We start from the raw sequence: 14,867 nt of genomic DNA, 5'->3' as shown, positions 1-14,867 counted from the left end.
TCAATTTTGGGCAGAGACTTTTCTCACTGATGTCTATTTGATCAATAGATTGCCTCCAACATCTAAACCATCACCATGGGAGCAATTTTTAAAAAAAAAACCCTCAATTATACTTTACTCAGAACCTTTGGCTACAAATGTTATCCCTGGTTGAAACCTTACACTTACTCCAAATTGGAACCCAAAAGTAAACCCTATGTTATTATTGGTTATAGTCTGAATCACAAAGACTATAGGTGTCTAGATCCTTCTACAAACAAAGTTTACATCTCCAGGCATGTATACTTTGATGAAGACACTTTTCCTTTTCACCAAGTAAACACTTTTTCCCTTTAATCATCTTAGCCACCATGTCATACTACTTCCAATCATTTCAACCTTACTTTTCCCAACTTATATCAAGCCATCCCACCTCTTGGTCCCTCTATACATGTCCTTACTACTACACACCTCAACTTTTCTCCATCAATTGCATCCTCACCATCTCCTGTTACTTCCCTATCACTTGCACCTATCCCTGTTACTTCACCATCACCTGCCATCATTCCTGCACCTTTTGTAACATCCCACATCGCCCAGGAGAGCGATCCTTAAATGTATATTCTCATCCCTACCTAGCACGAGGCCTTTTGGGAGCTCACTGGCTTCGGGTTCCGTAGGAACTCCGAAGTTAAGCGAGAAGGAGGCCAGAGCACTCCCAGGATGGGTGACCCACTGGGAAGTTGCTCGTGAGTTCCCAGAAACAAAACCGTGAGGGCGTGGTCGGGGCTCAAAGCGGACAATATCGTGCTACGATGGTGGAGCGGGCCTGGGAAGTGGTCCGCCCCAGGTCGGGATGTGACAATTTGGTATCAGAGCCTAACCCTGGTCGTGGTGTGCCGACGAGGACGTCGGGCCCCTAAGGGGGGTGGATTGTAACATCCCACATCGCCCAGGAGAGCGATCCTTAAATGTATATTCTCATCCCTACCTAGCACGAGGCCTTTTGGGAGCTCACTGGCTTCGGGTTCCGTAGGAACTTCGAAGTTAAGCGAGAAGGAGGCCAGAGCACTCCCAGGATGGGTGACCCACTGGGAAGTTGCTCGTGAGTTCCCAGAAACAAAACCGTGAGGGCGTGGTCGGGGCTCAAAGCGGACAATATCGTGCTACGGTGGTGGAGCGGGCCCGGGAAGTGGTCCGCCCCGGGTCAGGATGTGACAATTTATCTGACACGCCCTGATCCTGATATTCGGAGAATATCAAGACCGACACGTGCTGGCCGACACCCGGAGGTGACGAAAGCCATTAATTGATACAAAAGCTAAGAATAAGAAATAAATAAGGGTTAGAAATTTGAAATACAATTAGTTAAAAGTTTTAGGAACGTGTTCAGAGCATACAACTAAACCTAATCACTAAAAAGAATTAAGATAAAATTTAATGAATAAAGGAGTGGGTCCTACATCGAGAGGATTTGAAGATGCTGCTGCGGAAGTGCCTTCATGCTAGGATTAGGTGCCTTGATTCTAAGTCCTGAATGGGGGTGCAAAACAAGGGTGAGTGGACCAAGTTTATATATATAATAATGATAAAACAGTTATCAACATACTAACCCCCAAAGTTTACATAAATGAAAACTACTAACATAATAAGTGATGGATTTAATAAAAATCCTAGCATGCCAAAATATCTCAAAAGTCACATCGCGGAAACGCATCGCGGAAATCAAAACGGTAAACGCATCATAAATCGTCTCGTAAACGCAGTGTGCTGCTAGAAAGATCACTGAATAAATATAACTCCCGGCCCAATGCCTGCACCTCAGTCTCTGTGCCCGTAGCCAGAGATAACTCCCTCCCGGCCCAATGCCTATCTCCGTGTCCCTCAGCCTTTCGCTAGGGAATATTTCTCCCGGCTTACATGCCAACACCAGATCTTCGCCCCAGGCGGCATAGTGTCCACTAGGTACGCACAAATAGTTACGTCTCTCTTAAATAACCACTTCATAGCATAGGTTACCGATCATCGTTTACACTATAAAGAGGGGTTCAAAAACATGTTCTAGCATCCTATCGTCATCTATCAGATAGTCTACCAGTTCATGGTTTTTATAGAAAATACGATATATTAAAATATAGCCCAATATAGGCTAACAATTAATTCCTCACCAAAACACGAGATGATAATCAATATATTAAATCAACAAGCTTCACATAAATCAAATCATAAATTCGTAGGCATGCTAATCATTTATGCAATTAAATTATCAAATCATGAAATTTTAGAAGGGGTCCACTCACAGTACTTAGTTGCCAAAAGCTGCGCCACTAGCGGAGACGGAAACGTCACAATAATTGCCCCTAAGCACATAAATAGTCCAATAAATAAAACTATATAATAGAAATTGAATTTGGGAAAACGGACATTGGAAACGGATTCAGAATGTCGAATTACCCTAAGAAGGATCCCGGACGAAAATCCGAAAAGTCAACCCTAAAGTCAACGTTGACCGGGGGTCAATGGTCAAATTAGGTCTAACGGGTTTTAGGCTTGAATCCGGATTAGGGTTTAGGTTAGATAGGATTAGGATCTATTGGGTTTTCTAAGGTTTTTGGTTAAAAAGGGGTTAGGATGAAAAATGGTGGTTTGGGCTTAAGCCCAAACACACACATACACCACTAACACACACACATGCACGGGCTACACACACACAGCCCATACACACATACACACAGGCCCTAAGGCCTTGTTAAAAGGGCTGGGCTTAGAGCCCCTTGACCAAAAAAACGGCCCAAGGCCATTCTAAATAAGGCCCGAGGCCTTTGGGTTTTAAAAACACATAATTAAAAATAAAAATCAAACGGGCTGGGGTTTTGGGCTAAGGCAAAACGGGCTTAAGGCCCGAGAGGGTTCTAATGGCCTGAAAGGCCTGGTTTTGCCGAAGAAGAAGGCCGGAGATTCGGCCGGAAAACCACCCAACTTTAAACGGCTATAACTTTGTCAATACTCAACGAAATCAAGCGAGACAAAAACGAAAGTTGTAGCCCTTGAAGAGACGAAGAGAATGATACCTCACACGACATCTAACTCGCCATGGTTTGACCGGAAAATGCCTCGAAATCCTCGGAGGTCGCCGGAAACTGGGTAAGATTCAAATGAGTATAACTTCTTCAATACTCAACGAAATTGGGTGAACCAAAAAGAAAAGTTATAGTACTCGACGAGACGAAGAGATTGATACCTTGCACGCCGGCCAACTCGCCGTGGTTTGGCCGGAAATGGCCTCGAAAGGGGCGGTGCTCGCCGGAGCTCGTGTACGGGGCTTCCTGGTTCGACTTCCAAGATGCCAAGACTATGGTTGAGTTCGTAGCGACGAGATAAAGACGATGGTGATGTTTGTTGGTAAGAAAAACTCTCCGAGGGGTTGAGATAGAGAGAGCCGAGAGAGTGAGGGAGAGAGAGTTGCGGGAAAGGTGAGGGAGAAGAAAGAACTGAGAGAAGAGAAAGGGCGACTGGGAAACATAAAAAAAATCATAAGGTGGGCCCGCGTGGCTCACCATTTAAGAACTAAACCATTTTTAAAATATAAAAGGGGGTTGGGGTGTTTCACCTTTGGTTTCTTAACCTACTTCAATTCACCCTATGCAAACCAGATCCAAATCTGGTATCTTCAAATACAATGCATTTACAAAAACAAAGCATCCACTGCCATCTCACATGGCCATTGAATTTGTTCCCTTAACATATCTTCAGGCATCTAAGTATCCTTATTGGAGAGCTGCCATGCAAAAGAGTTCAATGCCCTGCAAAATATAGGCACTTGGAAACTTATTCCTTCATCTCCTACATAGAATTTAGTTGGTTGTAAATGGGTTTTCAGAGTTAAAAGGAAATCAGATAGCTCTATAGATTGATTTAAGGTAGACTTGTTGCCAAAGGTTACAATCAGCATGAGGGTATTGATTTTAGTGATACATTCAGCCCAGTGGAAAAACTAGTGACAATCAGAATCTTGCTCACTCTTGCAGTTCAATCCAATTGGTTCTTACATCAACTGGATGTAAGTAATGCCTTCTTACATGGGTTTCTCAAAGAAAATGTTTATACGACTCAACCTTCAGGCTTCATTGATCCAGAGCATCCTACATCTGTTTGTCACTTACAAAAATCCTTATATGGATTAAAACATGCTCCATGGGCTTGGTTTGAGAAATTGCAATCTGCATTGTTTACTATGGGATTTCAGGCTTCTCAATTTGATCCAAGTTTATTCATGTTTCATCAACCTACATTGGTATTGATTTTGGTATATGTAGATGATGTCATAGGTACTGGCCAATCTACCCACAACTTGCACTTCTGTGATTTCTCAACTTAGTGCCCAGTTTCCAGTTAAAGACTTGGGAGATTTACATTATTTTCTTGGACTGGAAGTCACTAGATCTTCATCTGGTATTTTCATTCATCAGTCCAAGTACATCTTGGATCTTCTTAAGAGAACTAAAATGGATGGGGCTAAACCTTGCATCATACCTCTTAGGTTTGCTAAACTTGATCTCACAGGTCCTTTGCTTAAAAATGCAGCTGAATATAGGTGTATTATAGGAGCCATTCAATATCTCACTTGGACATGACCATATCTATCCTTTGCAGTTAACTTGGCCTATCAATTTATGCACAATCCCAAATAACTACACTTCCAGGTAGTGAAGAAAACTCTTCGATATTTGAAAGGCACTCTTAATCATGGCTTATGGTTTCCTAAGAGCTCTTCATCCCTCACTCTAAAGGCCTATTCTGATGCCGATTGGGCTGGCTGTTCTTGGGATAGGAGATCTACTGGAAGGTTTTGCATATTTCTTGGTCCTTCTCTCATTAGTTAGAGTGCAAAGAAACAACACACTGTTGCTCGATCTTCAACAGAAGCAAAATACAGGTCTTTGGCACATACAACATCATAAATCACCTAGCTTTGTAAACTTTTTTCTGATATTGGTTTCAAACTGTCCACTTTACCTCATATTTGGTGTGATAACATCTCAGCAATTGCTTTGGCATCTAATCCAATTTTTCATGCTAGCACTAAGCATGTGGAAATCGATTACCACTACATTTTGTTTTACCTTTCCTTAGTTGTATTTTGGCTTCTCTGAATTGTAAATATAAATACTAGTTGTAACTTATCATTATTCAATGAAATGAAAGCATTTCTCAATAGGTATCACAAGCCAATCATGTCTTCCTGTGTTTTAATTTTCATACATAGACTAGCACAACACATTAGCATACGTTTTAAATTGTTGAGAATGCTCGACTTGGCTTTGGTATCAAAACTTTGGATCTTAGTTGACAAGTTTACTTGCTAAGAAAGAAGTTCAAATTAGGTGCCACATTAATTATCTAGCAGATTATTAATTAAGGAAAACTAATGAAAAGGTTTTGAAAACTTTTTAACGATAAGGACAAAATAAAGGATAAAGTGAATAGTACTAGGTTCTGTTGTGGTCTATTTTATCTGACAGAGGGACTAGGGCCGGCGGCAGAGAGAAAGAGGAGAGAGATGTGTGTTTGTAGAATTGTAGGGGAATGTGTGTGTTGTTATCCCTCCTACATTGTGCCTTTATTTATAGTAGTAAAGGGAGAGAAGATATTCCTTCTTCTCCAAGTAATACAAGTTGTAATAGGAAAGGATAACTAGAATCAAATCTTATCTAGGATTTACACAATCATACTTAAACTAGGAATGTTTACAACACTCCCCCTTGAGTGTGTAAATACTCAAGGTAGATTCAGCATCATGCAGAAGTTGAGGAAGTCGACTCGTTGGCACTGATTCCAAGGAACAACGCTTATTCTCAATAAGGTAGGAACTTGCATAAGTAGTAAGTCTCACTAAAAACCCTAAGGCTATGGCAAAAACCCAAGTAGGGACAAAATCCATAGTCTAAGGAAAAATGCGTGAGAAATGCAAAGTCAAAAGAAACGTCTACAGGACGTCATCAGGGATATGACCAGCCCAAGGTGGGTGCCTCGTTAAAACCTAGTTAGGTAGCAAAAACCCAGTGGGAAAAATGCTCCTAATCGTAGGGAAAAAGAGTACATTAAGATCAAGCAAGTATCTAGAAGATACTCCCCCTGAGTTTGACATAATTCCACAGAGAAATAGCAAAGTTACAACTCAGAAAGTTTACGCATACCAATTCCATGAACAAGCTTCTGAAACGTCGCCTGGTAGTGATTTGGTGAAGAGGTCGGCCAGATTGTCTTGTGATCGGATTTGCGTGACTTCAATCTTCTGATGCTCTTGTTGTTGATGTGTAAAGAAGAACTTCGGCGCAATATGTTTGGTGTTGTCTCCTTTGATGTAACCCTTCTTGAGCTGTTCGATGCAAGCTGCGTTGTCTTCAAAAATCGTCGTCGGGGCATTAACGGCGGGATGAAGATCACATGAGCTTCGAATATGGCCCACTACTGCTCTCAACCAAAAGCATTCCCGAGTTGCTTCATGTAAGGCGAGAATTTTAGCATGGTTAGACGAAGTGGCAACTAAGGTCTGTTTAGTTGACCTCCAAGATATTGCGGTGCCTCCAACGGTAAAGACATAACCCGTTTGAGAACGCGCCTTGTGCGGATCAGATAAGTATCCAGCGTCGGCATAACCAACAAGGCGAGAATCAACCCGATGAGCATAGGGTGCGGCATCACTCGAGGATTCGTAGGGATAGAATAAGCCCAAATCCGTAGTACCCTTAAGGTAACGGAAGATGTCTTTCACGCCAGTCCAATGTCTGCGTGTTGGTGCATTGCTGTATCTTGCCAAAAGATTAATAGCGAAGGAGATGTCGGGTCTAGTGCATTGAGCTAAGTACAATAAAGCGCCTATCGCACTTAGATAAGGAACTTCAGGCTCTAAAATCTCTTCATCATCCTCCTTCGGACGGAAGGGATCTCGCTTTGCATCTAGCGTACGAACGACCATAGGAGTACTCGAAGACTTCGCTTTATCCTCATTAAAACGGCGCAACACCTTCTGGGTGTAGTTCGATTGATGTACTAGGATTCCATCCGAACAATGCTCTATCTCGAGACCGAGACAGTATCGAGTCTTACCTAGATCTTTCATCTCAAATTCCGACTTCAGGTGCGAAGCAGTTCTCGCGAGCTCTTCAGGAGTTCCGATGAGATTCATGTCATCGACATATACTGCAACAATCGCAAATCCGGAATGTGACTTCTTAATGAACACACAAGGGCATAGTTCGTTATTCACATATCCCTGACTAGTCAAATACTCACTTAAACGGTTATACCACATTCTTCCGGATTGTTTCAAACCGTATAGTGAACGCCTCAGCCGAATTGAGAGCGTGTTCCGGGGTTTGGAAATATTTGAACCAGTCAATGTAAGTCCTTCGGGAACTTTCATATAAATTTCCGTATCAAGATCCCCATAGAGATACGCGGTTACTACGTCCATCAGCTGCATATCCAGTTTTTCGGAAACTACCAAACTGATAAGGTATCGAAAAGTAATCACATCCATAACGGGTGAGTAAGTTTCGTCATAGTCAATCCCGGGGCGTTGTGAGAAACCTTGTGCTACAAGACGAGCTTTGTAACGCACAATTTCGTTCTTCTCATTACGCTTCCGAACGAAAACCCACTTGTAGCCAACGGGCTTCACATGTGGAGGAGTAGGAACTACAGGTCCAAACACCTTACGTTTCGCAATTGAATCAAGTTCGACTTGGATTGCTTGTTTCCAGTTTGACCAATCAGCTCTACGTCGACATTCATCAACGGAACGCGGTTCAATGTCATCGCTCAACATGATTTCAGTAGCTACTGCAAATGCTAATGCATCGTCGACAATCATCTCATTTCTACGCCACACATCATCTAAGCTAGCATAATAGACCGAAATCTCACGATTCTCGGGAGGAGGATTCGTCTCTTCAAGGACGCTTCCATAATCTAGAATTTCCTCATGAGTTGGGTAAAATGAGTAAGCGATAGTCGGATTCACGGTAGGCTCTTCAGGACCTTGTGCAGTGGTTTTCCTCTTCCGGGGGTGTGAATCCTTTGAACCAAGGGGTCTGCCACGCTTTTGTGTAGGGGCAGATGATTGGCTAGCCGCTAATGTACGTGGATCACCAGAATTGGCGTCCCGGGCTTCCAGGAGGGTAGTCCGTCGTACATTTGGTACATCCATCTTTGCAGGCGTATTCGCAGCTGGAATATGTGATCTTGTCACGCGCGCTAGATCGGTGAAAGCATCTGGCATGCTCTGAGCTATGCTCTGGAGATCTAATATGCGCTGCACTTCAGCTTCAGACTGAGCGGTGCGGGGATCTACATGAGACAAAGTGGGAGTCGTCCACGATAATTCACGTCGTTCATTAGGAACGTTGACGTTCTTATCTCCCCCTAACGACGAGAAGACTGTCTCATAGAAGTGACAATCCGCGAAACGAGCGGTAAACAGATCGCCTGTCAAAGGTTCTAAGTAACGAATAATCGAAGGAGAATCATATCCGACATAGATTCCCATCCTTCGCTGAGGCCCCATTTTTGTACGTAAGGGCGGCGAGATCGGCACATAGACCGCACAACCAAAAACGCGCAGATGCGATATGTCGGGTTCGCATCCGGTGACCAACTGAAGGGCACTAAATGGTTGTGTCGCAACAGGCCTCAGGCGGACCAACTTTGCTGCGTGCAATATTGCATAGCCCCAAGCAGCGATCGGGAGCTTGGTACGTATGACCAACGATCGAGCAATCATTTGTAAACGCTTAATGAAAGCCTCTGTCAGGCCGTTCTGGGTGTGAACATGGGGTACAGGATGTTCAACTTCAACCCCAACCGACATGCAATAGTCATCAAAAGTTTTAGATGTGAATTCTCCAGCATTATCCAATCGAATAGATTTGATCGGATAATCAGGGTGGTGAGCCCTGAGCTTGATAACCTGAGCCAACAGTTTGGAGAATGCAGCGTTCCTTGTGGACAACAAGCACACGTGTGACCAACGTGTAGAAGCGTCAACCAAAACCATAAAATATCTAAATGGTCCGCAGGGAGGTTGAATCGGTCCACAAATGTCCCCCTGAATCCGTTGTAGAAAGATGGGAGGATTCGAACGAATCTTGTCATAAGAAGGCTTAGTAATAAGCTTTCCCATAGAACATATTTGGCATGCAATTTCATGGATCGAACCTAAGCTTCGGGTTAGTGGATGCCCGTGTGAAGTTTTGAGGATACGGCGCATCGCTATTCGTCCAGGATGTCCCAAACGATCATGCCAAAGTGTAATTTCGTGCGCGGTCCCTGTGGTAGAGCCGGCCACATAGTGGCATTCTATGGGGCGTATGGTCGTAGTATACAGACCACTCGGGTTACGCTCCATCTTCTCTAGAATACGCTTCTGGCCATATTCGTAGAAAGTTACGCACAGAAATTCAATTCTGTTTTCTACGTGGGTTTCAGCGTGGTAATTGTTATCTCTAATGTCCTTGAAACTTAGTAACGTTCTTCCGGAACGTGGAGAATAGAGTGCCTCAGCAATGGTCAAGATTGTACCATTGGACAACATTATACGTGCCTTACCGTATCCTTCGATCAGGTTGGATGGGCCTGAGAGGGTTGTCAGAGGTGCATTCTTAGGTACGAAGTTAGTGAAATAGATGCGTTCACGCAAAACAGTATGCGTGGTTGCACTATCTGCCAGACAACTAACTTTCCCACTAGTCATACCTAGAATGAAAAATTAATTTGAATCGGTCACATGCATAAAAGTTTATAAAAACAAGTATCAATTCAAAATAATTTCATTTATTCAAGGAAAAAACTTAATATCCAAAATAAATCGCCAACTAATAATCCAAAACATAAAGGAAAATTGTTCAAAATCAACCAAAAAACAAGGTGGGGTTCGGCCACAAGGTGGAATTCGGCCCCTATTGTCTTATTTTAACTGAAAAATAAGTCTATGTCTAAGATTCTAATCTTCCATAGGAGTGGTATCCTCCTGAAAATCAGAAACCTCCATCTTTGTAGTCTCCGGTTCGTCCACTTGCAGGAAGTTTGATTCAAACTTCGTACGACGAGAATGATATGCATCCACAACCTTCTTGGGAGCACGGCAAATACGGGACCAATGGTCCTTGGAACCACAACGATAGCACATATCGTCATTCATTGTGGCAGGTGCTTTGCCCTTATTCTTGAAGTTCGGGGCCTTGGGAGCGAGGTTTGGGCGCTTCTGGGCTTTGTTTCCTCCCTTGGATGGGCCTTGGCTCTGTTGACCTTGGTGGGATGGCTTCTGGCCGCCCTTACCACGCCTCTTTTGGCGTTTTGGGTGCTGATTAGTGCTATAATGTGCTTCAGGCACAACAGTAGCCCCAGTAGGTCGAGCTTGATGATTCTTCATCAACAGCTGGTTCTGCTTTTCAGCAAGAAGTAAAACAGAGATCAAATCCGAGAACTTAGTGAACTTCTGAGCTCTATATTGTTGCTGCAGGACAATATTAGAAGCAGAGAAGGTCGAGTAGGTCTTCTCCAGGAGATCCTCTTCAGTCAAAGTTTCATTGCAAAACTTGAGAAGTGATCGGATTCGACAAACTTCAGAATTATATTCATTCACAGACTTAAAGTCTTGGAAGCGCAAGTGCTGCCAGTCGTGTCTTGCTTCAGGCAAGAATATGTCCTTTTGGTGATCGAAACGATCAGCCAAAGCGACCCATAATGCACGTGGATCCTCCTCAGCAAGGTACTCAGTTTGCAGAGCGTCATGAATATGTCTTCGGATGAAGATCATAGCAGTGGCTTTTTCAGCTTCGCCAACAGGTGCATCCGTTACTTCTTCAATAGCAGGACGCAAGTTCTTTGCAGTGAGGTGGAGCTTCACATCTTGAACCCACTTGAGGTAGTTCCTTCCAGAAACCTCCAAAGCGGTGAAGTCGAGTTTGTTCAAATTCGACATTTTCCTATCACAAAATGGATGAACAAGATGTGGTTAGTGTAATGGAGAAAAATCAATCCATTCACATAGGAGTAGAACATACAGGTTCTAATAGACATGTATTGGTTTAATTTTGCATGAAAAACTTCGGGTTTTCATGGGTGATATATTTAAGTGAAAACTTCGGGTTTTCTAACAAGGCATGTGTATAAGAAACTTCGGGTTTCAAAGTAATTATGAACTTCAGGTTCATATATTCCTGCAGGCAAACACAAATATATATGCAAACAAATATGCAAAGAATATATGCAGAAATATTGTATAATGATAAGTGAATTAATTTATTTTTGGTCTTCGGGGCCAAATTAAAGTGTGGGTGAAAATATAAAAACCCATATTATTTAAAAAAAAATTAATAATAAAATCTCGGGGCCTAAAAATATAGGCCAAGAACCCTCGGGTGGGATTACAGGCCCACGGGGTGAGAAGAGGGGAATGGGCTGCTGTGTGCAGCCCTAAAATTTTTTTTTTTTTTTTTTTTTCTCGGGCCGTTCCAGGCGAGCCCAGAATTTTTTTTTTTTTTTTTTTTTTTAATTAGATGCATATATAATTCAATGAATCACATATTTACTTTGATGCATATGCAAATAATAGTTTCAATGCATGTACATATGTAAGATTCAATTCATGGCAAATATCAAATTCACATAATTGTAGCAATTTTGATTATGAAGCATACACAATTTATGTAGAATCTAAAATACGTAAAACGTAAAGTTGGGTCATGCATCATGGTGAATGTTCATGCTATCAGGGCTTGCAAAATATCGAGTTAAAAAGTTAAAAGTCGTTGTTTGGAAAGAACCTGATTGCGTGATGATATGGATGAACTGGTTTGATGCAGAAAAAATCTCCAACGTCAGATTCCTAAACGCAGCGGTAGGAGCGTGCTGATAACGTGTTGTGGTCTATTTTATCTGACAGAGGGACTAGGGCCGGCGGCAGAGAGAGAGAGGAGAGAGATGTGTGTTTGTAGAATTGTAGGGGAATGTGTGTGTTGTTATCCCTCCTACATTGTGCCTTTATTTATATTAGTAAAGGGAGAGAAGATATTCCTTCTTCTCCAAGTAATACAAGTTGTAATAGGAAAGGATAACTAGAATCAAATCTTATCTAGGATTTACACAATCATACTTAAACTAGGAATGTTTACAACAGGTTCGACTTTTTAGTGTAAAAAATGTGATTTTTCGTTAACGTAAACAGTACCGCGAATTTTTCGTTAAAACTCCCTAATTATGCAGCAGTCATATACCTCAACAATGTAATAAAGAGCTTGGGTATTGAATAAGACTCTTTTCATACAGAAAAAGTAAAAAGAATGAGAGGATTCTTGGTAGTCATACAGCGGGGAAGCCTAATCAGCTAGTTGTGCGAAGCTAGGAAGTCCATGGCTCATCCGAACGGGCTGAAACAAAAACAATTTCTGCAATTTACGAGAGCTAATTCATGACCACGAAAACTCCTAAGGATCCAAGTGTATCGTTCTCATGGACGATATTTATGTTCAACTACTATGTCAGAGTAAAAGGATGAAAACTTTGACACGCCAAAATGTTTAGTAGTGCTACGTCAAAATGTGGGTGCTTCTCTGAGAGAAGTTCTCTCCCCAACTGGGGTTGCTCAAATAACAAATGCATCAATTGCAAACCATCGCAAAGGTTAACGAGCACTCAAACAGCAAGATAGACTAGTGAGCACTGTTACGAAAACTAAAAAACTCAGCAGCAAGATAGACTAGTGAGCACTGTTACGAAAAGTGATTTAGAAACAAAAATTACGACTACTAAGGTAGTAGGTTCACTTATAATCTCTTCATATTTTCCCCCAAACTTCCAAATACACAATCCATAAGCACGAATCAAATTACCGAAACAAATACATTCGAAATTCTGCAAATTCGTGATTTGCATAAGTGGAAACAAACACAATTGCCCCAACTCACTTGTAAAGCAAAACATGACAATAATTCTTAGAATCAAATACCAATACCATTTAAACAATTGTTTCATAAACCCAACACAACTGCATAAAGCGTCCTTCAAAACCAAGAACATTTCACTATAATTCACACAAATCGCAACAAGCCAAAAAGGTTTAAACAAAACCATAGAATTCAACAGCAAAACCTTAACCAACTCTAGTGAAAAGGCAGAATTCAACTTGACCTGTAAGTGATACTACATAGCATAAGTTCTCCCAAACTGCGGTTTGCACAAACAATCCGGTGACGTTTATACCAATCTTTGTTGGATGGTTCACCCCAACCTTTTCGACCAGTAACAAACCATTACTTAGTTTGAAACAACCACACAAACCGCAAACCATAGACTAGTGAGCAGTGTTATGAAAACTCAAAAGGTCACCAACACAAAGGTTCTCAGTGTAATGCCCCGTTTCAGATATGCCATTTAGAAAATAAAACCTATGTACTTCAGACCTTGCAGGAAAACATCCCATCATTTTCCCCCAACTTCCAAGTACACAATCTGTTCACCCAAACTTCATTATATATCAACATTATAAACAACACAAGCTGTATTCTATAAATTCAGCAACGAGTAGTATTGCCTACATTTTACAGAATCTATGGAATCAAACAACACCAACATGTAAATGATTCATGGAATCAAATAAAACTAACATTAAAAAAAAAAACATTTCAACAATCATTCATGAGCGTATAGAAAATACATTTCAACATAAGCATAAAAAACTCAGGTCCAGACATTATAAGCAAAAAGAGAAAGACAAAAAATAAAAATAAAAACATTAACGCTAAAGCATTACAGCGCCGAATTCGATCAACCATTTCAATGCCCTATAGAAATTCATAACTGGGAAACCGATAGTAATTATAAAATTAAAACCCAAAAATATGAAATGTTTATAGAACCCAAAACTCACTAACATTTTATAAAACCCAAAACATAGCTTATCAGTCCAAGGGAATTTCAACATCACCGTCGGCAATCTCCTGCTGCAGATCCTTCGGGTCCTTGCCGTCGACGGTGCACCCGACCGAAACGCAGGTGCCCAGAATCTCCTTCACGGTCCCGGCCAACTCCTTCGCCATGGACCTGTTCCTCATCACCTTAGCAATCTCAATCACATCGTCCAACGAAATGTTCCCGCTGTGCTTGATGTTCTTAGTCTTCTTCCTGTCGCGCTCCGGCTCCTTCAACGCCTTGATGACGAGAGCAGCGGCGGAGGGGACGACGGAGACCTTGGCCTGACGATTCTGCACGGTGAGCTTGACGGTGACTCTCAGGCCCTTCCAGTCCTTGGCGGTCTCTTTAGCGATGTCTTCTCCGATCTTTTTGGGGGAGAGACCCAGAGGACCAATCTTGGGAGCGAGCGAACTGGCGGCGCCGACCTCGCCTCCGGTGACTCGGACGTAGACATCGACGACCTGAGAGGGGTCGAATTTGGGAGGCATGGCTTCTTCGGCGGCTCTCTGGGTTTGGGGGCGTATGGGTTTTGGAGGGAGGAGGAGGAGGCTGAGTGAGTGAAATGCGTGGTTTTTGTAGAGAGGTTCATCTGAAGCTAGGGTTTTGTGTGGAGCACACGGAAATGACGTAATTGTCCTTGGGTTTTGTTGGGTTATTCTGTTGGGCTTTTCAAACATTTTTGTGACCCATGATCCAGTCACAATGACTAGACTTGGCATTCGTGTCGTGTTTTTCGTGTTCGTGTCGTTTTCGTGTCATACCCGATATCTTAACGGGTCGTGTCGTGTAACACCCGTTAAAATAAACGGGTAAAATGACCCGACCCGAAATCGACCCGATAATATTAACAGGTAATATGACCCGACCCGTTACCCGTTGAGGAAAATATATTTTAAACCAATAAATAATCAAAT

At 42.2% G+C, this 14,867-nt stretch overlaps 1 protein-coding gene and 1 long non-coding RNA gene across 2 annotated transcripts; both read right to left on the bottom strand.

Moving 5' to 3' along the window:
• Positions 1-1,301: 1,301 nt before the first annotated feature.
• Positions 1,302-3,582, bottom strand: LOC126619805 (uncharacterized). Its single transcript, XR_007622160.1, has 4 exons — positions 3,221-3,582; positions 3,051-3,119; positions 2,280-2,339; positions 1,302-1,512 (listed from the first exon to the last, which is right to left on the bottom strand). It is a non-coding gene; the product is annotated as an uncharacterized LOC126619805 (long non-coding RNA).
• Positions 3,583-13,678: 10,096 nt separating this feature from the next.
• LOC126619779 (60S ribosomal protein L12-like) lies at positions 13,679-14,630 on the bottom strand. Its single transcript, XM_050288191.1, has one exon. It carries the CDS (start codon positions 14,628-14,630, stop codon positions 13,941-13,943), a length of 690 nt encoding a protein of 229 aa, XP_050144148.1. The 3' UTR covers positions 13,679-13,940.
• Between the last annotated feature and the right edge of the window lie 237 nt (positions 14,631-14,867).

The sequence above is a fragment of the Malus sylvestris genome, chromosome 4, assembly GCF_916048215.2.
Source record: "Malus sylvestris chromosome 4, drMalSylv7.2, whole genome shotgun sequence".
Lineage (NCBI taxonomy): Eukaryota > Viridiplantae > Streptophyta > Magnoliopsida > Rosales > Rosaceae > Malus > Malus sylvestris.
This window is presented reverse-complemented; position numbering and strand designations above follow the sequence as displayed.

What these genes read in the sequence shown, in the direction of transcription:
- LOC126619779 (XM_050288191.1), bottom strand. Translation starts at nt 14,630, where the DNA reads ATGTTTGAAAAGCCCAACAGAATAACCCAACAAAACCCAAGGACAATT.